At 50.0% G+C, this 26,772-nt stretch overlaps 2 protein-coding genes across 5 annotated transcripts in view; both read right to left on the reverse strand.

Annotated features, from left to right (window-relative positions):
- ulk2 (unc-51 like autophagy activating kinase 2) overlaps positions 1-468 on the reverse strand; it is a 130,129-nt gene extending 129,661 nt beyond the window's left edge. For 3 of the 4 annotated variants that reach the window (XM_072469864.1, XM_072469865.1, XM_072469867.1), the window contains exon 1: positions 173-468. In XM_072469864.1, coding sequence (XP_072325965.1) covers positions 173-262 — 90 coding nt within the window. In that variant the 5' untranslated portion in view covers positions 263-468. The remainder of the gene's footprint in view (positions 1-172) is intronic. The other variant, XM_072469868.1, reaches the window with a different exon arrangement.
- Positions 469-16,725: 16,257 nt separating this feature from the next.
- The window catches only part of nle1 (notchless homolog 1 (Drosophila)), a 46,021-nt gene continuing 35,974 nt past the window's right edge, over positions 16,726-26,772 (reverse strand). The window contains 4 exon segments of the mRNA XM_072469869.1: positions 16,726-17,113; positions 19,127-19,197; positions 22,136-22,295; positions 23,135-23,337. Of these exon segments, the coding sequence (XP_072325970.1) occupies positions 17,101-17,113; positions 19,127-19,197; positions 22,136-22,295; positions 23,135-23,337 (447 nt within the window). The 3' untranslated portion in view covers positions 16,726-17,100.

The following is a 26,772-nucleotide window of genomic DNA, read 5'->3' on the forward strand; positions in this document are numbered from 1 at the left end:
GGGGTTTAGGAAGGGTTTGGGGGTGGGGGTTTAGGAAGGGTTTGGGGGGGGATAGGGGTTTAGGAAGAGTTTGCGAGGTAGGGGTTTAGGAAGGGTTTTTGGGGGGACAGAAGGCAACAATAACAAACGTTCAAATACCCGAGACAGCCCAGCCCACCCCCCGGCTCATTACCTTCCTGTGGCGGCCTTTAAAGACCACAGCAAAGGCTCCGTGTCCTATGAGGTCTTTCCTGTTGTACTCGAAATCCCCCACCACGTCCATGGCCAGCCAGGGCAGAGAGGGACAGGACAAGAGAGAGAGGACAGAGAGGGACAAGGAGAGGGGAGGGACAGAGAGGGTTGACAGAGAGAGAGGGGGGGACAGAGAAAGGGAGGGGGTCAGAGAGAGAGAGAGGGGGGATAGAGAGAGGACAGAGAGGCGTACAGCGACAGAGGGGCAGAAAGAGAGGGGGAATGGGACAGAGAGGGGGAGTCAGAGAGGGGGGGGGGGGGAGAGATCAGGGACAGAGAGGGGGGGTCAGGGACAGAGAGGGTGGGGGGGGGGGTCAGGGACAGAGAGGGTGGGGGGGGGGGTCAGGGACAGAGAGAGGGGGGGTCAGGGACAGAGAGAGGGGGGGTCAGGGACAGAGAGAGGGGGGGTCAGGGACAGAGAGAGGGGGGGTCAGGGACAGAGAGAGGGGGGGTCAGGGACAGAGAGAGGGGAGGGTCAGGGACAGAGAGAGGGGAGGGTCAGGGACAGAGAGAGGGGAGGGTCAGGGACAGAGAGAGGGGAGGGTCAGGGACAGAGAGAGGGGAGGGTCAGGGACAGAGAGAGGGGGGGTCAGGGACAGAGAGAGGGGGGGTCAGGGACAGAGAGAGGGGGGTCAGGGACAGAGAGAAGGGGGGTCAGGAACAGAGTGAAGGGGGGTCAGTGACAGAGAGAAGGGGTCAGTGAGAGGGAGGTCAGGGACAGAGAGAGAGGGAGCCAGGGACAGAGAGAGAGGGGGACAGGGACAGAGAGAGTTGGGGGGGGGACAGGGACAGAGAGAGATGGGGGGACAGGGACAGAGAGAGATGGGGGGCACAGGGACAGAGAGATGGGGGGGGCAGGGACAGAGAGAGATGGGGGGTCAGGGACAGAGAGAGGGGACAGGGACAGAGTGAGGGGGTCTGAGGGAGAGGGGGGGTCAGGGACAGAGAGAGATGGTGGGGGAGACAGGGACAGAGAGAGGGGGACAGGGGCTAAGAGGAGACAGGAGAGAGCGGGGCAGTGCTGACCGGAGAGACTGAGGACGCAGCTGTCGCTGGCAAGGTTTCTTCCTCCCTCAGAGAATAACTCGCACGGCAAAACCCAGTGACCGCCAGCGGCTCTGAACAATCGGCAGCGCTCCCACCATAATCCACTGGAGCCTGGTTTCTACGCATCCTTAGTATTAAATAGATTTGATATATATATGTGTGTGTATAAAGTCGGGTCGAATTCAAGCCTTCCTCTAGAGTGGAGTGTTATTCCCTCCTCCTCCCGGCTACGGAGATTTATGTGGCGTCTTTATTGCTTCTTTTGTCATGTTAACGGTGGTTATTGTTTGACCCGCCCAGCCCCACCGACCGCTCGCCGTCGACCCAACTGAGGAGCCGCCGCCGCCGCAGCTCCGTTTATATAGCACCGCGTCACCCCCGCGGCGTCAGCCTCCGCCCCCGCCAAAGAGTGCGTCCCTTCTCCTCCCCACCCCGAGCGATTGGCCGCCGCATGCCTCTCCCCCTCCCAGTCAGCGATGGGGGAAATTCGGGCTGGGGCCGGGGGGGTGAATCCTTCCCCCTCCCACCGAGGTTGGGATTGGAGCGGTAGCCCCGCCCCCAGCCCGGCACTCACTAACGGTTTTTTTTTCTCCTCGCCTCTCCGCTGGGTCTGTTTACCCTGCGCGCTCCGGCCGTGCCTCTCCGCCGCCCGCAAAATAGTCCCCACCCCCTTTCTTTGGGGTGGGGGGGAAAGGAAGGCTGGGAGGGGGCTTAAAATCTCTTTCACTTTATGCATTGACCAATTTGCAAGCCGTTGCATTCCCCGGGGATGGGAGAGTGAGGGTCTGACTGACTGACTGCAGCTTTGCAATGGTTTGTTTTTGCAGAAAGCGCTGGCCCGCGCGTCATTTCCTGTCCTTATGTAAGCGCCAGGTTTGATTGGCAGGTCTTAAAGGGCCAGCACCCTCTACACTAGAGGGCCTGGCTCCCTCTGGACTGGCCAAAGAGGACACCAGGCCTTGTCCCTCTCACTCAATGCACCCTATTCCCCAGCAACATGGGAATATAGGAATTTTGGGGAGCGGGGGCAGCCATTGGGTCTCCCCTGCCAGCCCACCTGATGGAGCTACGCTCCGAAAGCTAGTGATTTCAAATAAACCTGTTGGACTTTAACCCGTGTTGTAAGATTTCATACTGAGCTCAAAAATGGAACACCTGTCCCCCTTTCCAACTCTTGGTCCGTCACGCTACTGACCGGTCGTGGCACCTTAACAACATCTTGTATCTGCATAGCACCTTCAACAAAATGAGTTGGCCCGGGGGGGGGGGGGGGGGATGAAATGAAAATGAAAATCACTTATTGTCACAAGTAGGCTTCAAATGAAGTTACTGTGAAAAGCCCCTCGTCGCCACATTCCGGCGCCTGTTCGGGGAGGCTGGTACAGGAATTGAACCGTGCTGCTGGCTTGCCTTGTTCTGCTTTCAAAGCCAGCAATTTAGCCCAGTGCTAAACCAGCCCCTAGGATGAAAGGTTCCACAATTCATGGGCTTTGTTTATTACACACTTTCAAGAATTGGAGGCGGAGCGGGGGGGGGGGGGGGGGTTGGACTGTGTGTTATTGGTGACTATGTAAGGGGTGGATGGTGGATTCCTGAATCTTTTTCTTTGATGTTTGTATTTAAAATGTTGAGAGTTGTTTGGGGGTTGGTGGGTAAGGAATTGTTGGCCAGGGGATTGATATTGTATTTGTTATCGGTGATTGTTGGTGGGTGTAAATTTGGATGAAAATGGGAAAAAGGAGGATAAAAATATATATTATTTTTTAAATTAGCTCAGATAGCCTACAGGAAGGCTTTTAAGAAATGTCTTAAATGATCAAAGCGAGGTAAAATGGAGGAGAGGTGAAGGGAAGGGATTCTAGAGCCTGAGTCCCAGGCAACTGGAGGCTCAGCCAACAATGGTGGACTTATTATAATTTGGAATGCACATTAGGCCAGAATTGGAAGGGCTCGGATATTTTGAAGGTTTTTTAAAAAATTCATTCTTGAGATGTGGTGCCGCTGGCTCAGACAGCATTTATTGCAATTGCCCTCAAGGAGTTGGTGCCTAGCTGCCTTCTTGACTCTCTGCAATCCATGTGGTGTAGGTACACCCACAGTGCTGTCAGGGAAGGAGTTCCAGGATTTGGACCCAGTGACAGTGAATGAACAGCGATATATTTCCAAGTCAGGGTGGGTGGGCAGCTTGGGCCACCAGGATTTGATAGTGGGGGATTCAGCAATGGTAATGCCATAGGTCAAGGGTCGATGGTTAGATTCTCTCCTGTTGGCAATGTCAAGCCAGTGGGCGTAACAAACTATTTCACCTTCCAACCCCACCAGGGGCAGCATGGTAGTATAGTGGATAGCACTGTGGATTCAAAGCGCCAGGGTCCCAGGTTCGATTCCCTGCTGGGTCACTGTCTGTGCAGAGTCTGCACGTTCTCGCCGTGTCTGTGTGGGTTTCCTCCGGGTGCTCCAGTTTCCTCCCACAGTCCAAAGACGTGCAGATTAGGTGGATTGGCCGCACTAAATTGCCCTTAGTGTCCAAAAAGGATGGGAGGGGTTGTTGGGTTATGGGATAGGGTGGAAGTGAGGGCTTAAGTGGGTCGGTGCAGACGTGATGGGCCAAATGGCCTCCTTCTGCACTGTATGTTCGATCTATGTTCTACATACCTTCTCCTTTGGTCTTCTTGCCCCTCTTGTCTTCCTGGCTTAAAAAGTCTTACATTTCTTTCCTCTCTCATTGACCTGAGACATTAACTCTGTTTCCCTCTGCAAATGGCAACTGACCAGCTGGGTTTTTCCAGCATCCTTGGTTGTATAAAATTCAAGAGTGTTGCCAACAGCACTAAATCCTATATTACAGCCGAAAATTCAATCCAGCTCAATGTTGTTTTCCATAATGTGAGTTATTTGGTTTTTTTTGTAAATAAAATTGTTGACAGCTTGGCTTTGTCCTGTCCACATAGTGTTGCCGCAATAGTCTTCTGAAAACAACAACATTTTTTTTCAACATCACAAGGTAATATGATAGGAGGAACATTTTTTAGCCTAACTCAGTCCCGCAGAATACCAACCCTGTCATTCTACTTTTGCAATATGATTAATGTGTTTACAATGAAGGACAAACATTTCCGACAGTGAGGGTGAGACAGTAGATTCAGGCCACTTACATCAGCTACCTTCTGTTGGTTGTCAACCACTTTGGGAGACCCTAAGGGGGTCAACAGGCCTCAGCCACAATGTTCCCTAAAGTAAAATTAGTGTCATCTGTTTTGCCACAGCCCCTTGCCATCAACTCAATAGTAGCAATGGCGGAGGTCATAATTCTGCTCTGATACTTTAAAAAGTATTTTTACTAAAGATTTTTCATTATAAACACAATAAAATGAAACAGCTAATACAAATTACAATGCAGAGAATACAATCAAGAGCCCACACTAACTTAAACCCCTCAACATTAAACCAAACCCTTTAACAACTGACGGTGACGAACTCTTTAAAAAAAGGAAATGAATGGTGTCCATCTTGGGTAGAACCCTTCCACCGACCCTCTGATGGTGTACTTGAGCTGCTCCAAATGCAAGAATGACATGAGGTCACCCAACCAATCCGAGGCACTGGGCAGAGTAGGAGACCTCCACCCAAGCAGAACATGTCTCCGAGCTACTAACGAGACAAAGGTGAGGACATCGGCCTTCACCCCAGTCTGGTACCCCGAAAGTGGCCACCAATTCATTTTTTTTTCCAATTAAGGGGCAATTTAGCGTGGCCAATCCACCTCGCCTGCACATCTTTGGGTTGTGGGGGCGAAACCCACACAGACACGGGGAGAATGTGCAAACTCCGCACGGACAGTGGCCCAGAGCCGGGATTGAACCCGGGACCTCGGCGCAGTGAGGCAACAGGGCTAACCCACTGCGCCACCGCGCTGCCCTCTCAAATTTTTAAGGTGTGCAAATACCTCGACCTGTGCACTGAGCCATTCAAACTCCGACATACCAGGCGATCAAACAAATTGGGGGTCTCCCACCATTCCTCGATCCGGAGTCAGCCATTGCCCCCAAGAGGGATTATCCAACAACGACATAGAAAGTTCAGCAACCAGGCCCACCCAAGATGTCCACCAAACCCACTAATCAAAGATTTGCAATCACCAACAACAAACTACCCCTTGCCCACACACCCCTTTCCCCAGTCTCATAGAATTTACAGTGCAGAAGGATGCCATTCGGCCCATCGGGTCTGCACCAGCCCTTGGAAAGAGCACCCTACCCAAGACCACACCTCCACCCTATCCCCATAACCCAGTAACCCACCCAACCATTTTGGACACTAAGGGCAATTTAGCATGGCCAATCCACCTAACCTGCATATCTTTTGACTGTGGGAGAAATCCGGAGCACCCGGAGGAAACCCACCCAGACACAGGGGGAACGTGCAAATTCCACACAGACAGTGACCCAAGCCGGGAATCGAACCTGGGACCCTAGAGCTGTGAAGCAACTGTGTTAACCACTGTGCTACCGTGCTGCACTTCGAACAGTACCACATCCAAACGTACATACAAAAAACAGTAAAGCAAACAAAAACCACGAAAAGCTACTTCTAATTAGCTCATTATCTACAGCAAAACTAACATAATGAGCTGCAGTCACCCCCACCACACCACTTGTTAGCTAACTCTTCGGCTAGCAGGGTGAACCCCGCCCAGAGTGAAGAGAAATGCTAACAGAAAAAGGACACGATCCAGCTCAGGAAGGGTCACAGGTCCACCCTCCAACACCATCTCGACAAAGTACTCTTTGGGTGTTGGGCCTTCCATTCCTCTGAAATCCCCACAACATGGATATTTTGCCTCCTGGAACTATTCTCCAGATCATTCAATTTAGCCTTCAGCGCTTTATTCGCCTCAGCCATCAGCGACATCTCCACGTCCAGGGAGACAATCTGGCCACTGTGCCTCGAAAGGGCAGCCTCCATGCCTTGCATCGCAGCGCCATCTGTTTTTACCGTCTCCTCCAACGGCAACCTAATGGGAGCCAAGCCCTCTTCTATCGACCTCCGGAGGTCCCCCAAAACTACCCGCCTTCGCTTCTCAAATTCCACTGGCAAGATGCTGGTAAGCATCTCGGCCGTTAGTAGAGTGGCCAGAGTCACAGAGCTGTCTTCTCCATTTCCTCCTATGAGGAGTCCCTCGAAGCCTCCGATTCAGATGACGAATTACCTCTATCAGGCTTTATCCCCCTGATCATCCTGGGCATATCCCCGATGTCGCCACCTTATTGCCTTAAATAAGTGGGTTTTTGAATAGAAATGCACCCAGAGACTGGGGGAGATGATCTAAAAAAAGACCCTACCCTAGCGAGAGCCACCTCGTGTGTGTCTTCCTCCTACATACCGCCACTGGAAGTCTCCCACAACTCTGTTAACAAGGGAATGAGGTTGGAAAGAGAGAAATATGGCAGAAAAAGCAGAGCCATTATAGATGCCAGGGATTTCCTTACTAACATCAGAATATGAACCAAATCTTCTAGTCAGTCTTAAGCTTACATGTAAGTTTTCTTTTATTTGTTCCAAGGCCATCATTTATTCCCCATCCCTTAACTGGTCTTGAAAAGGTGGTGCATCTTGACTCACCAAAGTCCATGTGGCGTGGGTACACCCACAGTAATGTTTTAAGCCAGCAACAGGGAAGGAAATGAAATGAAAATCGCTTGTCACAAGTAGGCTTCAAATGAAGTTACTGTGAAAAGCCCCTAGTCGCCACATTCCAGCACCTGTTCGGGGAGGCTGGTACGGGAATTGAACCGTGCTGCTGGCCTGCCTTGGTCTGCTTTAAAAGCCAGCTATTTAGCCCAGTGTGCTAAACCAGCCCCGAACAACGATATAGTTTCAAGTCAGGATGGCGCGTGACTTCTTCGTAGATGGCTTTCTGGTGATGGTGTTCCCATGTATCTGCCGCCTCTGTTCTCGGTCGCAGAGGTAACAGATTTAGAGAGTGCTGAGGAAGGAACTGTCATAATATACACCATATATCATGGTGCAGACACACACACTGATGGACACACAGCAAGACCAATCAACACACACACCGCAGCCAATCACCAGTTAGAGCACACTCACTATAAAGACAGAGGGCATCAGTTTTCCCGCTCATTCGGGGTGCAGTCTCTCAGGACAGAGCTTACAGCTTACAGCACAGATCTTCACCATGTGCTGAGTGCATAGACTGGTTAGGATAGGCATAGGTCTTTAGTTTAATCTGACATCGTGTTAACCCACAGTGAAAGCATGTTCAACAGTTTCTAGCTTAATAAAATAGTGTTGCACTATTTTAAGTGTTGGTGGCCTGTATGTGTTCCATGGATCCAAAGCACCCAACACATCAGGAACTTTGGCGGGTTTTGCAGTAGATGGGCAAACTGCTACCACTCGTATCAGTAGCAGAGAGTGAGTATTTAAGGTGGCGGATGGGGCATTCGTCAAGTGTGCTGCTCTGTCGGACTTCCGGGTGCGGCGATGACCAGCTGAGTCGCACGTTTCGGCAGCTCCCGGTGAAACGGACTTTTGGGCTCTTGATAGGAGCCCCAACGGCAATTTTGACGGCTAAAAACACTGTGCGGTAAACCAGAAGGGAATCCCCCCTGGATACGGATGAAAAAAGGAGGAGAAAGTGGCCGGATTGCAGTGGATCCTTTAGAACAGCAGCAAGGAAGGCAAGCAAAAACCAAGATGGCGTCGGAAGGTGGCAGTTTAACATGGGGCCCTGAACAACAAGAGTTCTTGAAATGCTGTGTGGAAGAGCTCAAAAAGGAAATGAAGAAAGAGCTGTTGGCCCCGATACTACAGGCGATCGAAGGGCTAAAGGAGGAACAAAAGACCCAGGAGCGGGAGCTTCGGGTCGTGAACTCAAAGGCAGCCGAGAATGAGGACGACATACAGGGCCTGGTGGTGAAGACGGAGATGCATGAGGCACATCAGAAACGATGTGTGGAAAGGTTGGAGGCACTGGAGAACAACGCAAGGAGGAACAACTTGAGGATTCTTGGTCTTCCTGAAGGTGCGGAGGGAGCGGACGTCGGGGCATATGTGAGCACGATGCTGCACTCATTAATGGGAGCGGAGGCCCCGGCGGATCCGTTGGAGGTGGAGGGAGCATACCGAGTGATGGCGCGAGGACCGAGAGCAGGATAAATTCCCAGAGCCAGAGTGGTGAGATTCCTCCGTTTTAAGGATAGAGAAATGGTCCTTAGATGGGCAAAGAAAACTCGGAGCAGTAAATGGGAGAACGCGGTGATCCGCGTTTATCAAGACTGGAGTGCGGAGGTGGCGAGAAGGAGGACGAGCTTTAATCGGGCCAAGGCGGTGCTTCATAAAAAGAAGATAAAATTTGGAATGCTGCAACCGGCAAGACTGTGGGTCACATATCGAGGGAGGCACCACTACTTTGAGACGGCGGATGAAGCGTGGACTTTTATTGTGGAAGAAAAACTGGAATGAGCGGGTTATTAAAAAGAACGTTTGAACAAAGTGGTGGGGCGAATGTGGGGGGCGAAGAGGGGGGGAAAAATGAGTTTACTGGGTTGCTGCAGCTGGGGAGAGGGGGGAGCTGGTATGGGAGGGGATGAGCGGGGGGGCACCGCCTGGGGGAGATACAGCTGCGTGGGAACCGGGTGAGGAGCTGGAAAAAGGGGATGGCTAATCGACAAGGGGGGGGGGGGGGGTAGGAAGCCCCCCAACCCGGCTGATCACGTGGAACTTGAGAGGGCTGAACGGGCCGATAAAGAGGGCACGGGTACTCGCACACCTTAAGAAACTTAAGGCAGATGTGGTTATGTTACAGGAAACGCACCTGAAACTGATAGACCAGGTTAGGCTACGCAAAGGATGGGTGGGGCAGGTGTTCCATTCGGGGCTAGATGCGGAAAACAGGGAGGTGGCTATATTAGTGGGGAAGCGGGTAATGTTCAAGGCAAAGACTATAGTGGCGGATAACGGGGGCAGATACGTGATGGTGAGTGGCAAACTACAGGGGGAGAAGGTGGTTTTGGTAAACGTATATGCCCCGAACTGGGATGATGCCAATTTTATGAGGCGGATGCTAGGACGCATTCCGGACCTAGAGATGGGAAAGCTGATAATGGGGGGAGATTTTAATACGGTGTTGGAACCAGGGCTGGATAGGTCGAAGTCCAGGACTGGAAGGAGACCGGCAGCAGCCAAGGTACTTAAAGATTTTATGGAGCAGATGGGAGGTGCAGACCCGTGCAGATTTAGCAGACCGAGGAGTAAGGAGTTCTCGTTTTTCTCCTATGTCCATAAAGTCTACTCGCGAATAGACTTTTTTGTGCTGGGAAGGGTATTGATCCCGAAGGTGAGGGGAACGGAGTATATGGCTATAGCCATTTCGGATCACGGTCCACACTGGGTAGACTTGGAGATAGGGGAGGAAACAGGAGGGCGCCCATCCTGGAGAATGGACATGGGACTAATGGCAGATGAGGGTGTGTGTCTAAGGGTGAGGGGGTGCATTGAAAAGTACTTGGAACTCAATGATAATGGGGAGGTCCAGGTGGGAGTGGTCTGGGAGGCGCTGAAGGCGGTGTTTAGAGGGGAGATTATATCAATAAGGGCACATAAAGGGAAGCAGGAGAGTAAGGAACGGGAACGGTTGCTGGAAGAACTTTTGAGGGTGGACAGACAATATGCGGAAGCACCGGAGGAGGGACTGTACAGGGAAAGGCAAAGGCTACATGTAGAATTTGACTTGCTGACTACGGGCACTGCAGAGGCACAATGGAGGAAGGCACAGGGTGTACAATACGAATATGGGGAGAAGGCGAGCAGGTTGCTGGCACACCAATTGAGGAAAAGGGGAGCAGAGAGGAAAATAGGGGGAGTGAGGGATGAGGAAGGAGAGATGGAGCGGGGAGCGGAGAGAGTGAATGGAGTGTTCAAGACATTTTATAAAAAATTATATGAAGCTCAACCCCCGGATGGGAGGGAGAGAATGATGGGCTTCTTGGATCGGCTGGAATTTCCCAAGGTGGAAGAGCAGGAAAGGGTGGGACTGGGAGCACAGATCGAGGTAGAAGAAGTGGTGAAAGGAATTAGGAGCATGCAGGCGGGAAAGGCCCCGGGACCGGATGGATTCCCAGTTGAATTCTATAGACAATATGTGGACTTGCTCGCCCCGGTATTGACGAGGACCTTTAATGAGGCAAAGGAAAGGGGACAACTGCCCCCGACTATGTCTGAAGCAACGATATCGCTTCTCTTAAAGAAGGAAAAGGACCCGCTACAATGCGGGTCCTATAGACCTATTTCCCTCCTAAATGTAGATGCCAAGATCCTGGCCAAGGTAATGGCAATGAGAATAGAGGAATGTGTCCCGGGGGTGGTCCACGAGGACCAAACTGGGTTTGTGAAGGGGAGACAGCTGAACACGAATATACGGAGGCTGTTAGGGGTAATGATGATGCCCCCACCAGAGGGGGAAACGGAGATAGTAGTGGCGATGGATGCCGAGAAAGCATTTGATAGAGTGGAGTGGGATTATTTGTGGGAGGTGTTGAGATTTGGTTTTGGAGAGGGGTATGTTAGATGGGTGCAGCTGTTGTATAGGGCCCCGATGGCGAGCGTGGTCACGAATGGACGGGGATCTGCATATTTTCGGCTCCATAGAGGGACAAGGCAGGGATGCCCTCTGTCCCCATTATTGTTTGCACTGGCGATTGAGCCCCTGGCGATAGCGTTGAGGGGTTCCAAGAAGTGGATGGGGAGTACTTAGAGGAGGAGAACAACACTGGGTATCTTTGTATGCGGACGATTTGTTACTATATGTGGCAGATCCGGCGGAGGGGATGCCAGAAATAATGCGGATACTTGGGGAGTTTGGGGATTTTTCAGGGTATAAATTGAACATGGGGAAAAGTGAGTTGTTTGTGGTGCATCCAGGGGAGCAGAGTAGAGAAATAGAGGACCTACCATTGAGGAAGGTAACAAGGGACTTTCGTTACCTGGGGATCCAGATAGCCAAGAATTGGGGCACATTGCATGGGTTAAATTTAACGCGGTTGGTGGAACAAATGGAGGAGGATTTCAAGAGATGGGATATGGTATCCCTGTCACTGGCAGGGAGGGTGCAGGCGGTTAAGATGGTGGTCCTCCCGAGATTCCTCTTTGTGTTTCAGTGCCTCCCGGTGGTGATCACGAAGGCTTTTTTTAAAAGGATTGAAAAGAGCATCATGGGTTTTGTGTGGGCCGGGAAGACCCCGAGAGTGAGGAAGGGATTCTTACAGCGTAGCAGGGATTGGGGGGGGGGCTGGCACTACCGAGCCTAAGTGAGTATTATTGGGCCGCTAATATTTCAATGGTGAGCAAGTGGATGGGAGAGGAGGGAGCGGCGTGGAAGAGATTAGAGAGGGCGTCCTGTAGGGGGACTAGCCTACAGGCTATGGTGACAGCCCCATTGCCGTTCTCACCGAGGAACTACACCACAAGCCCGGTGGTGGTGGCTACACTGAAGATTTGGGGACAGTGGAGACGGCATAGGGGAAAGACTGGAGCCTTGGGGGGGGTCCCCGATAAGAAACAACCATAGGTTTGCCCCGGGGGGAATGGATGGGGGATATGGAATGTGGCAAAGAGCAGGAATAACGCAACTGAAAGATCTGTTTGTGGATGGGAAGTTCGCGAGTCTGGGAGCGCTGACCGAGAAATATGGGTTGCCCCAAGGGAATGCATTCAGGTATATGCAACTGAGGGCTTTTGCGAGGCAACAGGTGAGGGAATTCCCGCAGCTCCCGACACAAGAGGTGCAGGACAGAGTGATCTCAAAGACATGGGTGGGGGATGGTAAGGTGTCAGATATATATAGGGAAATGAGGGACGAAGGGGAGACTATGGTAGATGAACTAAAAGGGGAATGGGAAGAAGAGCTGGGGGAGGAGATCGAGGAGGGGCTGTGGGCAGATGCCCTAAACAGGGTAAACTCGTCGTCCTCGTGTGCCAGGCTAAGCCTGATTCAGTTTAAGGTATTACACAGGGCACATATGACTGGAACACGGCTCAGTAAATTTTTTGGGGTGGAGGATAGGTGTGCGAGGTGCTCGAGAAGCCCAGCGAATCATACCCATATGTTTTGGTCATGCCCGGCACTACAGGGGTTTTGGATGGGGGTGACAAAGGTGCTTTCAAAATTAGTGGGGGTCCGGGTCGAACCAAGCTGGGGGTTGGCTATATTTGGGGTTGCACAAGAGCCGGGAGTGCAGGAGAGAGAGGCCGATGTTTTGGCCTTTGCGTCCCTAGTAGCCCGGCGCAGGATATTGCTAATGTGGAAAGAAGCCAAGCCCCCGGGGGTGGAGACCTGGATAAATGACATGGCAGGGTTTATAAAGCTAGAGCGGATTAAATTTGTTCTAAGGGGGTCGGCTCAAGGGTTCACCAGGCGGTGGCAACCGTTCGTCGAATACCTCACAGAAAGATAGATGGAATGGAAAAAATAAGGCAGCAGCAGCAGCCCAGGATGGGGGGGGGGGGGGGGGGGGGGAGAGAGAGGGAGGAGGAACCAGAAGGATTCTCAGGGTTGTTAATATATACTGTATAATATGTATAGGTCGTTGCTACAGATAATTATATATTGGACTGTTAAATTATATTTTTGGAGAGTGTTACTTGTGATAAGGCAGTTGCCAATTAGGGTTAGTTTTCATTTTTGTTATTTATTATTTATTCATTTTCTGTTTATAAAATAAGTCATTGTTATTTGTGTTGTTATAATATTGTGTAAAGGATGCACAATGTACTGTGTTGGTTGACCAAAAATTTTCAATAAAATATTTTATAAAAAAAAGTGTGCTGCTCTGTCCTGGATGGTGTGGAGCAACTTGATCAGCTAACGACACAATAGCTACATTTCACTGTTACGATCACAAATACTGAGCTTATTCTGACCCCTAGATATCCCTTTCAATTTGGTCAAATAACCACGTGGGGGGAAAGCAGTCATGAAAACTCAGCTTTTCCCACCGTGAGCAAGAACCAATGCAGTCAAAAGTATATATTAACCACTCTTCAGGAAATCCTGGAATGTTAGCCCCAAACCGCTCCACCCCTCTCCTGCCCTTTAAGATGCTCCTTAAAACTTAGCGCTTTGACTAAGCTTTGGTCATCAGTCCTATAAGCTCCGCAAATGGCTCCGTGCCAAACTTTGCTTGCGACCCTCCCGACACCCGCCCACGACCCAGCCACGGCGTTCCCGATCGCGGGAGGAAGTGCCCAACGTCTGCAACCAGCATTCAAAAATGCCCGCGGCGACCGGCTTTCAGAATGCTTAGCACTGCTGCCTCACAGCGCTGAGGACCGGGGTTCGATCCCGGCTCTGGGTCACTGTCTGTGTGGAGTTTGCACATTCTCCCCGTGCCTGCGTGGGTTTTCACCCCCACAAACCAAAAAGATGTGCAGGGTAGGTGGATTGGCCAAGCTGAATTGCCCCCAATTGGAAATAAATTGGATACTTTTATTTTTTTAAATGCCAACCATCCCGCGCCAGCATGCCCCCTCAGCAGTGCGCAGGCCTGGAGCCCAGCAAAACAGAAGGCCGCCTCCTGACGTCAGCGCGCTGACCCAGGAGCAGATTTATTTATTTATTTTAATAAATCGATGGGAGTCTTCTCTCCAGAAGCTGCGACAGAGAGTAGGTCACGTGCTCTGGGCGCGAGAGAGATTCCTCCATTTTGAAGCTGCCAGCAGTGCTGCTGTGAGCTCCAGGGCCTCTGATGAGCAACCCATTGAGAAGAAGCTGAAATCAGGAAGAAAGCAGAATAGAGGTGATTTCTTGAGGTCTGGCTTTGTTAATTGTGCGAACGCAAATCAGGATGCAAAGCCCGTGTGTGTTATATGAGGGACGTACTGGCAAATGAAAGATTAAAACCCTCACAAAATTCACAGGTAACTGAAGAATAAGCATGGAAGGTTCGAGGACAAAGACTTTTTTCAAAGGATGCAGCGAGAACCTAAATCACCAGCTGACGTCCTCAGCAGAAATGTAACATTGAATGACAAAGCAAGTGAGAATGTGAGAACCGAGCAGGTTCACCTGCTGCATTCAAGGCAAGTGAAAATGATGGGTCAGCTGGCGTGGGCCGCGAAGAATGTCCGGATGGTAAAAATGGATCCCGGGCAAAAAAAAGTTTTAAAAACACTGCCATAAAGTATTTTGTTACCTATAGAGTGCTTTTGGACGCCCTAAGATCATGAAGGGTGCTGTATTAATGCAAGTCGTTCTCTTACACACCACCACAGGAAGTAGTTGAGGCTAAGACATTGAATACATTCAAGAGGCGGCTAGATATGGTACTTGAGGCGAATGGGATCAAGGGTTATGGGGAGAAGGCAGCATGAGGCTATGGAGTTGGATGATCAGCCATGGCCCTGATGAATGGCGCAGCAGGCTCAAAGGGCCGAATGGCCTCCTCCTATCTTCTATGTAACCACTCTGCCGCCCTAGTAAATGCGATATTGTAGCCATGTAAAATGGCTAACATCCGATTAGAATGGCCAAACCCCGATTTAAAATGGCGAACGGAAGAGGCTGATGGGAAAATCAGCCAACAGGACTCAAACAGACAGCTGCAGGTAAAACAGTGTATTTGCCTCTGGGGAAGCCAGACCGAATCGATACCTGCAGCCATCAACACAACAACACACCAGCCATCTGCATAGTAAGTAGCAATCCCGGGAACAATATGCTACAAATTAGTAACACAAAGCCGACCCAGACTTTTCGGCGCCAGCAGGAGCTTACACAAAGAGAGGTGAATGACCACCCCTCGATCAAGGAATTGCTCCAGCATTGGAGAATATGGAACCAAGTGATTGGGACCAAGTCCAATCACTTGGAACCAGGTACAAGGTCCGCCCCGAAAGGCAGAAAGCCCCTGGGGACTATAAGAATAGGGGCCAAGTTCAAATCGACCCTTCTTCCCTTCGTCCCCTCTCCGCACCCTTGGCGACCCTTCTGCTGAAACGCAAGTCTTACTCCAACACTCGCTACGAGATAGGCACTCCTGACTATCGACCTGTACCAGCTTTGAATCCCGCAGGCTCAGAACCCATACGAAAGGCTATTCGTTTCCCTGACCTGGTGGGCCGTTTCCAAAGTTAAGTATTGGCCTGTTAGTTGTAGGAAGTAGCTTAGAAGTAGAATTAATGTATAAGTATTGATTGCTGTATATAATAAATGTGCGTTGATTTAACTCTTACTAAGCGGTGTGTTGGATTATTGATCATTACTCAGACTTGAACCACGTGGCGGTATCAGAAAGATACCTGGCGACTCAAGAGCAAAGGTGACAGAACAAGAGCAATTAAACTAAGGCTAAAATGAGCAACAATATTCAGTGGCAAGCTAAGGAGGCCAGTGGGCATCAAAACTGGAAGTGTAGAAGACAAGGTAAATAAACTCTTTTATTTATTCGTTCATGGGATGTGGGCATCGTTGGCAGGGTCAACATTTGCTGCCCAACTCCAACTGCCCTTGAGCCGAGTGGACCGCTAGGCCATTCCAGAGGGTAGTCAGGAGTCGGCCACATTGGGTCTGGAGTCACATGTAGGCCAGACCGGGTTGGGACGGCAGATTTCCCTTCCAAAGGACATTAATGAACCCGATGGGCTTTTACAACAATCAACACACTGGTTTCATGGCCACTGTCACGGAGATCAACTTCCAGTTCCAGATTTTCATGGATTGAATTGAAATGTCTCCAGCTGGTGGGCTTTGAACCTATGTCCTCAGAGCATTAGTTTGGGCCTGTGGATTACTTATCTAGTGATATTACCACTAAGCCACTGACTCTCCCAGTGGGGTGGATGGTGACACTACATAGAATCTACATCACAGACACAGGTCATTCGGTCCAACAGGCCTGTGCCAAGGTTTATGCTCCATGAAAACCCCCTGTAACTCGACATTGTCTCACTCCCCTTTACTTAGTTACCTAGCTTCCTCTGAAAAACATCAGTGTTATTTGCCCCAACCACTCCGCATGGGAATGAGTTCCACGTGCTCACCATTCACAGAATCAAAGAACTTACGGTGCAGAAGGAGGCCATTCGGCCCATCGAGTCTGCACCGGCGCTCGGAAAGAGCACCCCACTTAAGCCCATATCTCCACCCTATCCCCGTAACCCAGTAACCCGACCTAACTTTTTTTGGACACTAAGGCACAATTTAGCAAGGCCAATCCACCTAACCCGCACATCTTTGGACTGTGGGAGCAAACCGGGGCACCCGGAGGAAGCCCACGCAGGCACGGGGAGAACGTGCAGACTCCGCACAGACCGTCACCCAAGCCGGGAATCGAACCCGAGACCCCGCAGCTGTGAAGCAACAGTGCGAACCACTGTGCTACCGCGCCGCCCACTCTCTGGGTAAAAAAGGTTTATCCTGAGTTCATTGAATTTGTTAGTGACCGTTGATTATTGTTTATTAAAATACTGTATCGCGATCCAGCAAGGCGGTGCTTTTTTTTGTCACCTGTTGTATGTACAAAGATTTCTGTCTGATTATCACAATGGGATATTGGGGCTCTCGCATAGCAGAATGACCAAACATCACATACAAGAGCTCCTTTGTGTGTGTGGGTGTGTGGCGTGTGACGCTCTGTGTCCCATACAACGAAAAAGACTTTGGTTTATTCAGGCACTCCAAAGTGATGCCAATCCTTCACTGAAAGACGCAAGTTTCCTATGATCACGGACATCCAGCTGAACATGGTCGGCAAAGGTGAATTCCAGGAAATAAAACCAGGATCTCTTGGGAACGGTTCTGCGGTGTCACCACCTCCAGCTATAAAACAGAGGATACATCATGCTGCTCAGTACAAGATCTGGTTGTAATATATATTGACAAACAAGTTAAATGATGCCCCAGTTTGGGTCTTTTGATACCCCAGGATGACCCCCACCGAAGAGGTTGATGCACAAACTGCCCCCAAAGTGTCATCGATCAGTGCTACCTTACGCCAGGTACTATTTAAAAGGAAAGTATGTGCACTTAGCTTCGACCTATATATCTACTGACCTTCCCCCATATGGCGGCAATCAATTGCTTTCACATACTGTGCTGATGTGCACTCAAAATCTAAATCATTGCAATGATTTCCCCACTCGGTCCCCTCTTCCAAATCCTAATCTCTCTGCCCACTCTCATCTCTTTCGCTATTATTTTGTTGCCACATTAACTTCAAACAGACTTGAACAGTGAAATTACTTGCTCAATCCCGGATGGCATGGTAGCACAGTGGTTAGCACCGTTGCTTCACAGCGCCAGGGTCCCAGGTTCGATTCCCGGCTTGGGTCACTGTCTGTGCGGAGTCTGCACGTTCTCCCCGTGTCTGCGTGGGTTTCCTCCGGGTGCTCCGGTTTCCTCCCACAAGTCCCGAAAGACGTGCTGTTAGGTGTATTGGACATTCTGAATTCTCCCTCTGTGTACCCAAACAGGCGCCGGAGTGTGGCGACTAGGGGATTTTCACAGTAACTTCATTGCAGTGTTAATAATAAAGATTATTATTAGTTGCAGATGACACGATTGGACTATCATTTAAATCGACATGGGTGGCATGTAAGAGAAAATCTCATAATTCCAACTTTTGTTATCAAACTTCTGGAAACTGGCGGCCAATGGATGGGAAATAAAAGTTTGTTTTGCTGCACCATATGTTATGGCCAATTGTATGGGTGCTTGGCTTAACAGAACATTGACAAATAGAGAGGAGAGGTCAGGTTACATACAACAAATTGTGGTTGTGTGTAGGGGATTTTCACAGTAACTTCATTACAATGTTAATGTAAGCTTACTTGTGACACTAATAAAGATTATTATTATATGGACCATTCCACACAGACTTCCTGATTAAGGAGGCAAGTTGGGTACTCAGTTATGAGAGATTTCCTCACCCCCATTATAATTTTAACTCACTTCTTCATATTTTTCTGGACTGTGAACTTCACCGGTTTGTTTCGAAATATGTTTTGATTGCCTAGGATTGTGCACCCAATAATAACTATTTAAAAGAAAAGTATTTAAGATGCTGTAATACTGAAACAAAAATTAGAAAGTGCTGGTAACAGTCAGCTGGTCAGGTAACTTCAATCATAGGAGAGCGAAAGAGACACAGAGAGAGAAAGGTGGAGAGAGAGAAGTGGAGAGAGAGAGAGAGAGAAGTGGAGAGAGAGAGAGAGAGAAGGAAAAGTGGAGAGTGAGAGAAAAGTGGAGAGAGAGAGAAAAGTGGAGAGAGGTGGAGAGAGAGAAAAGTGGAGAGAAAAGTTGAGAGGGAGGAGAGAGAGAGAGAGGTGGAGAGAGAGAGGTGGAGAGAAAGAGAGAGAGAAAGGTGGAGAGAGAGAGAAAGGTGGAGAGAGAGAGAAAAAAAGGTAGAGTGAGAGACAAAGAGAGGTGGAGAGAGAGAGGAGGTGGAGCGAGAAAGGTGGAGAGAGAGCAAGAGAGAGGTGGAAAAGGAGAGAAAGAGGAGGACAGAGAGAGAGAAAAGAGAAAGAGAAAAGGAGAGAAAGAGAGCTAAAAGGGGAGAAAAAGAGAGAGACAAGGCCATTAGAGCAGGATTTAAGCTGCCTGATCTGCAGTTTTTCCATAATAACAATTTAGAAATAATTTTTAGCCCCTTATGTCATTGCTGAGATTAAGCAGATTTCTGAAAAAGTCAAGAGTGACATCAGTGCATTTACAAATTTAAATAAAGCAGTTTTTGAAAAGTTGGGAGAAAGTTTAGCTCAAGCCCCAGTCCCTCCAACTTTCTCATTCCAACAAGCACACAATGGATCAATTCCATCTCCTATCCCTACTTACATTCTCAGAACTTTGTCTTTTCCACCACTTGCAACTCTCTGCCCATCGGGACTCCAATCGACAGCGTAGACCTGAAAGTATAGAACGGAAACATTTCTATTTTCTGACCCTGGAGGCTATTGTCCACTCACAACCATCAGCCAAATGGCTGCAGTTTGCCTGCTACATCACAAATGGCTCTGGCGTGCATCAAAGTGGCATGGAATGGACTGAAGGAATCTCTGGAAATATATTTATAATAGTTTTTGAAAACAAACTGATAAGAGATCGTCCCTTAAAATTCCCTTGAAAACCAGAGATAACCCAATTCACTCAGGGAGTAAGGTAAAGTCGTCATAGCCCCTGACGACCATAGGCTGCTTTCCCCTTTGAAGGGGAGGGGAGGGGGGGGGGGGGAGCGAGCTGACTGGTGGTGATTTAACCTGAGGGCCGCCACACCTCAGGCGATGGGAGAGATTGAGAAGGCGGGGCCTTCACGAATAACCTCAGCCGGTACGGGGATCGAACCCGCGCTGCCGGCCTCGCTCTGCGTCACGAATCGGCCAACTGAGCTAAACTGGTCCCATAGGACGGGAGAGCTCAGATGATATTTCAGTCACGAGTACGAAGACTGAACAGTTTACCGTCTTTCTAAACGGGAATGACAGTGTAGTGATCATCTTTGGGCCGACTGTGTCAGCGGCTCACACCACTCGAGGACTCCGGCTCAGAGTATCTTAAATTATTTCACCGAAGGGGGGGGGGGGGCAGCATGGTGGCGCAGTGGTTAGCACTGCTGCCTCACAGCGCCGAGGTCCCAGGTTCGATCCCGGCTCTGGGTCGCTGTCCGTGTGGAGTTTGCACATTCTCCCCGTGTTTGCGTGGGTTTCGCCCCCACAACCCAAAGATGTGCAAGCTAGGTGGATTGGCCACGCTAAATTGCCCCTTAATTGGAGAAAATGAATTGGGTACTCTAAATTAAAAAATAAATAAAATTGTTTCACCGAAGGGTAGAGGGTGGAGAATGGCATCTCCACATGTGGTCATTTCATGGAAATAACGTCCATTTATTTCTTCGATCATTTGCTCATAGGATCCCTACAGTGCAGAAGGAGGCCGTTCGGCCCATCGAGTCTGCTCCGACCTGGGAAAGAGCCCACTCCCCCGCCCTATCCCCGTAACCACACCTAACCTGCACATCTTTGGGAGGAACCTAGAGCACCCCGAGGAAACCCACGCAGGCACGGGGGAGAACACGCAAACTCCACACAGTCGCCCGAGGCCGGAATTGAACCCGGGTCCCTGGTGCTGGGAGACTGCAGCGCTAACCACTGTGCCTCCCTCTCCTTGCCCCAGTATTCATTTCCCATCCCATCAATTGTGCCCCATCTCTGAAATAAAGCCCTTGCATCCTTTGAAAATACCCCTTCAGTCCTGATGGGACGTGGTCGTCCCTAGCTAGACCAGCATTTGTTGCCTTGGGAAGGTGGTGGTGAGCTGCCTTCTTGAACCGTTGTAGTCCATGTGGTGTAGGTACACCCACAGTGCTGTTAGGGAAGGATTTCCCGGATTTTGACCCAGCGATAGTGAAGGAACGGTGATATAGTTCCAAGTCGGGATGGCGAGTGACTTGGAAGGGAACCTCCAGGTGGGGGTGGTGTTCCCAAGTGTCTGTTGCCCTTGTCTTTCTGGAAGGCAGAGATTGTGGGTTTAGAAAGAGCTGCGGATGGAAGGTTGGTGAATCGCTGCAGTGCACTGATGATGGGAGGGTATGGATGGGCTGGCGATCATCCTCTAGCCTAGGAAAACTTCCTGAGGTGCAGGAGCCATTGCCAAACAAGTTTTCATTCCGAGTCACCGAAGGAGATATCAGGACAGAGGACCGAAAATGTGGCGAAAGAACAGGTTTTAAGGAGCATCTTAAAGGAAGCGAGAGTTAAGGCACAGAGGTTTAGGGAGGGAATTCCAGAGTTTAGGGCCTAAAGTGGCCACCGATGGTGGATGCGCAGGAGGCCCGGACTGGGCCAGTCGCTATTAAGTCCAACAGGGAATTCAGGAGGTACATTTTTCTTAACTCGGAAAGTGTTAAGAACTTTCTACTGGAAGGAATTGTGGAAGCGAGTTGCATAGATGCACTTCAGGGGAAGCTGGATAAGTGCAAGACTGAGAAAGGAACACGATACGTTGCTCGGACGAGCTGATGGAAGGTATATTTTTCATTCATTCACAGGATGCGGGCATCGCTGGCTAGGCCAACATTTATTGCCCCTCCCCGATTGCCCTTGAGAAGATGGTGGTGAGCTGCCTTCTTAAACTGCTGCAGTCCCTGGGGTATAGGTACAGCCACGGTGCTGTTATAAGGAGGGAATTCCAGGATCTTGTCCCGGCGACAGTGAAGGAACGGCGATATATTTCCAAGTCAGGATGGTGCGTGTTAACCTGGAGGGGAAGTCGCAAATGGTGGTTGTTCCCATGTATCTGTTCATATGGGAAATAAACATAGGCAGAGACCAGTTGAACCATTTATTATTATTATTAACCATAGGCTATGTAATACGGAGCTGCCATGGTTAAGTTAATGGAAGATCAGGTGCCACAAACCCAACAATCAACGTCCATTCCAATTTTTAAACCCATTAAACATAGACATAGAATTTATAGTGCAGAAGGAGGCCATTCGGCCCATCGAGCCTGCACCGGCCCTTGGAAAGAGCACCCCACTTAAGCTCCACCCCACTTAACCCAGTAATGGCATCTAACCTTTTTTAGGCACTAAGGGCAATATAGCATGGCCAATCCACCTAACCTGCACATCTTTGGACTGCGGGAGGAAACTGGAGCACCCGGAGGAAACCCACGCAGACACGGGGAGAACGTGCAGACTCCGCACAGACAGTGACCCAAGCCGGGAATCGAACCCGGGACCGTGGCGCTGTGAATCAACCATGCTAACCACTGTGCTATCTTGCTGCCCACTTTAAATTTCAGTTTAACGGGAAGCACATTTCCTGTTCAGGGAAGATGCCTCACCTCGTCAGCATGGCCAGGAAGGTCAACAGACAACTTCCGGGTCTTCACATCCCACACCTTCAACGTGCTGTCACTGCTACCACTCGCCAGCAGCCTGCTGTCCGCTGACCACGCAATCTGGTACACCGCCGACACGTGACCTCGGAGGGACGCCAGGTATCTACAAACAAACAGAAGACCCAAGTCACTCGGTTTGATTTAAATCAAATGGAAAAGTGCCAGCCTGGATAACTGAACAGCCAACCATTTCAAACAACTGTTTCCTGGATCAACACAAGAACTTGCATTTATATAACTTCTTCGACACTTCCCAAGGTGGTTCGCAAGAGCCATTACCGAACAAAATTCAACATCGAGCCACAGAAGGAAACATAAGGCGACCGCAAGCGATCGGTTTTAAGGAGTGTCTTAAAAAGGCGAGACAGGCCAAGAGGTTTAGGGAGCAAATTCTGGAGCTTAAGGCCTCAAGCAGCTGGAGGCAGGGCTGACAATGGTGAAGTGACGAAAATGAGTGATGCAAAAGAGGCCAGAATTGGAAGGATGCAGAGGCACTGTAGAGCTGTTGAGCTAACTACAGAGTAGAACTCTCTCAATTCTTCCCGTCAATCTCAGTAGACCAGCACTAAGGAGTGAACTGGGCCCTTACAACTGGAGTCCTTACAAGTCAATCTCAACATGACCTCTCTAAGTAAGTCTGTGTTGAGGGAAGAGCAGTTTTGAACTCTGGACCGACAGACAGTAAGCATGGATCTGCATCTGAATCGGCATCTGAGGGCTGAAGCAATTCTGCACCAACCCAACCCATCCAATTCAACCCTCCCCCATGGCTTCTTTGTGGAATCTTGCTGTGCACAATTTGGCTGTCACCTTTCCTACAATAGTGACGACACTTCACGATGTTTTTACTGCGCTGCGAAGCGTAGTGTGGCAGCCCGCGGTCGTGAAAGGCGTTATACAAATGCAAACCCTTATTTTAGGAAAGCAAGTTGGGAAGCTTACTTGCCAGTCCTGCCGTCCCAAAGTTTCACTGATTTGTCAAAGGAGGCGCTGGCAATGAGCCGAGTGTCGGGGGAGAAACAGACTTCATTTATAAGAGCTTGGTGGCCCGTCAATCGCGCCAGGGGTTTCTTATCCTCCGCGGGCATCCAGAGGAAAAGTGTGAAGTCATCCGACCCCGAAACCAGCCGCTCCTGCCCCTGACCCTAGAGAGAGAGAGAAAGAAGAGGATGTTAGGATCAGTTCGGCGACAGGGACATCAATAACATAGGCTCCTGTTATGGGCCAGGGTTTAGAAAACTCCCAAGTATGTCATGGAGTTGACCTGACCCACAACTGTTTATAGATTTTGGTTACGATGAGCACAAGGGTCTGCCTTTCAGGTTTTATTCAACACAGACCTTAAGCACTTTTAATCAAAAACAAAGTTTATTCTATGAACTCAAGTTAATTTCTATAAACACACACAGTAAGCATTTTTATCAACTACAAATATAAATACCCCACACACCTTCAGATCTCTCTCTCTCATAAAACCATTAATAACTTCCCTTACAACTGTTTCAATTTGATAACAACATCCAATAAACCAGACAAAAACTTTTTTTTTTTTTTAAATCAAAATAGCAGGTTTGAATTCTTTCCAGGAAACAGTTATCACTTTTAAATTATCAAGTGATCTGTACACCTTTTAACATGCAGAGAGAGACAAAAGAAACCTTATTTGTGTGAGTCCAGCTTCCAACTGTGTAAACCGAAAGTAAAAGCCAGAGCCACAGCCCAGCTCCACCCACAGCCCAGCTCCACCCACACAATGACATCACTGATGCCATTTGATAAACACATTTCTTAAAGGGACCCTCCCATGACACGCCGAACAACTCCACCCTGGTTATAGCCTGCTCATCCTCCACATCATTTCCCTCACTGAAGGATATGAAAATGGACAGCTGCTCCTATGTCTGCGCCACAAAACACACAAGCCTGGTTCTATGGTGTTTGACTTTCCAAACTTTGCCATAACATGGCACCCAACCTTTACTTCCTGCGCTGCCCAACAGCTGGGATCGCACTGTCCCACAGGCAAAGGGAAAGGAGCTATGGAAAACCAGTCCTTTCTCACCACTGCACAACCTCAAAGCCCGACGACATTGCGACAGGTCAGGTCACTTGTGGGATAAAGGCAGATGCATTTATCTAGCACCTTACACACCCTCGGGACACCCCAAAGTGCTTCACAGTCAATGAGGTCCTTTTGAAGTATAGGATGTAGCAACTCAGAAACGGGATTAGGCCATTCAGCCCCTCGAGTCACTCATTTAGATCACAGCTTGCTTAAATTTTTAAAATAAGTTTAGAGCACCCGATTCTTTTTTTTCCAATTAAGGGGCAATTTAGCGTGGCCAATCCACCTACCCTGCACATCTTTTGAGTTGTGGGGGTGAGACCCACGCAGACACAGGGAGAATGTGCAAACTCCACACAGACAATGGCCCGGGGCCGAGATTGAACCCAGGCCTCGGCGCCGTGAGGCAGCAGTGCTAACTGGCGGCAGGGTAGCACAGTGGTTAGCACTGTTGCTTCACAGCTTTAGAGTCCCAGGTTCGATTCCCGGCTTGGGTCACTGTCTGTGCAGAGTCTGCACTTTCTCCCAGTGTCTGCGTGGGTTTCCTCCCGGTGCTCCGGTTTCCTCCCACAAGTCCCGAAAGACGCGCTGTTAGGTGAATTGGACATTCCGAATTCTCCCTCAGTGTACCCGAACAGGCGCCGGAATGTGGCGACTTGGGGATTTTCGCAGTAACTTCATTGCAGTGTTAATGTACGCCTACTTGTGACAATAATAAAGGTAGTTATTATTAACCACTGCGCCATCGTGCCTCCACATTTAGATCATAGCTAATCAATATCTGAACTCCAATCCTACCTTTTAGCCATAATCTTTGACACCCTTGCATAATAAAACTCAAATTAAAAAGTTAGATCGACATGGCGTCTACTGGGGCACTAATTCCACATTTCCATGGCCCTCAGATAGAAAAAGCAGTTCCCAATGGGTCAGGTTTGAATTTTAATCTTAATTCCCCATCAGAATACAAACCAAATTTAAGCACTCTGTCCTCATAATTCCAACTCTTTCAGCCTGCTATCATTCTGGTGAATCAGAGATAGCACTGATGAACACTGTGTTCACTTCTCTGCAGCTCTTCATTTCTCGGCTTTACAAAAATGTCCCAATGCTTCTTTTCCTGGGATGATCCCACGCTTTGTTACCTCGAACTCCAGCCAGCACGCTCACTCAATCTGTCCATGTCCCTTTGCAACACCCTGATCCCACCGACACAACTCATCGTGCCCCTGTCCATCGTGTTCTCAGCAACCTTGGGCAGACATTCATCCTCCAACCAAGTCAGTGATGTCATGGGGCCAAGAGGGCACACAACCAGGCCCTTTGGCCCATTTAGTCCATGCCAGCTCTCGGCAGAGCATCCCAATCAGTCCTGTTTTCCCGCCCTCTCTCTGCATCCTCTGTCAGGCCATTATCCTTAGAATAGAATTTACAGTGCAGAAGGAGGCCATTTGGCCCATCGAGTCTGCACCGGCTCTTGGAAAGAGAACCCTACTCAAGGTCACCACCCCCACCCTATCCCCATAACCCAGTAACCCCACCCAACACTAAGGGCAATTTTGGACACTAAAGGCAATTTAGCATGGCCAATCCACCTAACCTGCACATCTTTGGACTGTGGGAGGAAACCAGAGCACCCGGAGGAAACCCACGCACACACGGGGAGGATGTGTAGACTCCGCACAGACAGTGACCCAAGCCGGAATCGAACCTGGGACCCTGGAGCTGTGAAGCAATTGTGCTAACCACTGTGCTACCGTGTTGCCCCCACTATGCTCCTCAATTACCCGACAAAATTCCTGTCAAAACTATAGGCCTCACATCCTTCCACTGAAGAAGAATCCTTCGCCGGGCTACCAGGGATGCAAAGGCCAGAATACCGGCCTCTTTCGCCTCCTGCACTCCCGGCTCCTCTGCCACCCCAAATATTGCGAGCCCCCAGCCCGGCTTGACCCTGGAACCTACCACCCTCGACACCGTCCTCGCTACACCCTTCCAAAATTCCTCCAGCGCTGGGCAAGCCCAGAACATGTGGGTGTGATTTGCTGGGCTCCCTGAACACCTAACACACCTGTCCTCGCCCCCAAAGAACCGGCTCATCCTTGCCCCGGTCATGTGAGCCCTATGCAGCACCTTAAATTGTGTGAGGCTGAGCCTCGCGCAAGAGGAGGAAGGGTTCGCCCTTCCCAGGGCATCCGCCCACGTCCCCTCATCAATCTCCTCACCCAACTCCTCCTCCCACTTACCCTTTACCTCCTCCACCGAGGCCTCCTCCTCCTCCTACATCACCTGATACGTTGCCGAGATCCTTCCCTCTCCAACCCACACCCCCGACAGCACCCTGTCCTGGACCCTGCGTGACGGCAACAGTGGGAACTCCACCAACTGCCACCAAACAAACGCCCTTACCTGCATATATCTAAAGGTGTTCCGGGGGGGGGGGGGGCTCGTGCCCACACAGGATGCCATCTCCAGCCTCTTCCATGCCGCCTCATCCCCCTCCATCACCCACTTA

This window comes from Scyliorhinus torazame, chromosome 12 (assembly GCF_047496885.1).
Source record: "Scyliorhinus torazame isolate Kashiwa2021f chromosome 12, sScyTor2.1, whole genome shotgun sequence".
NCBI classification, from domain to species: domain Eukaryota; kingdom Metazoa; phylum Chordata; class Chondrichthyes; order Carcharhiniformes; family Scyliorhinidae; genus Scyliorhinus; species Scyliorhinus torazame.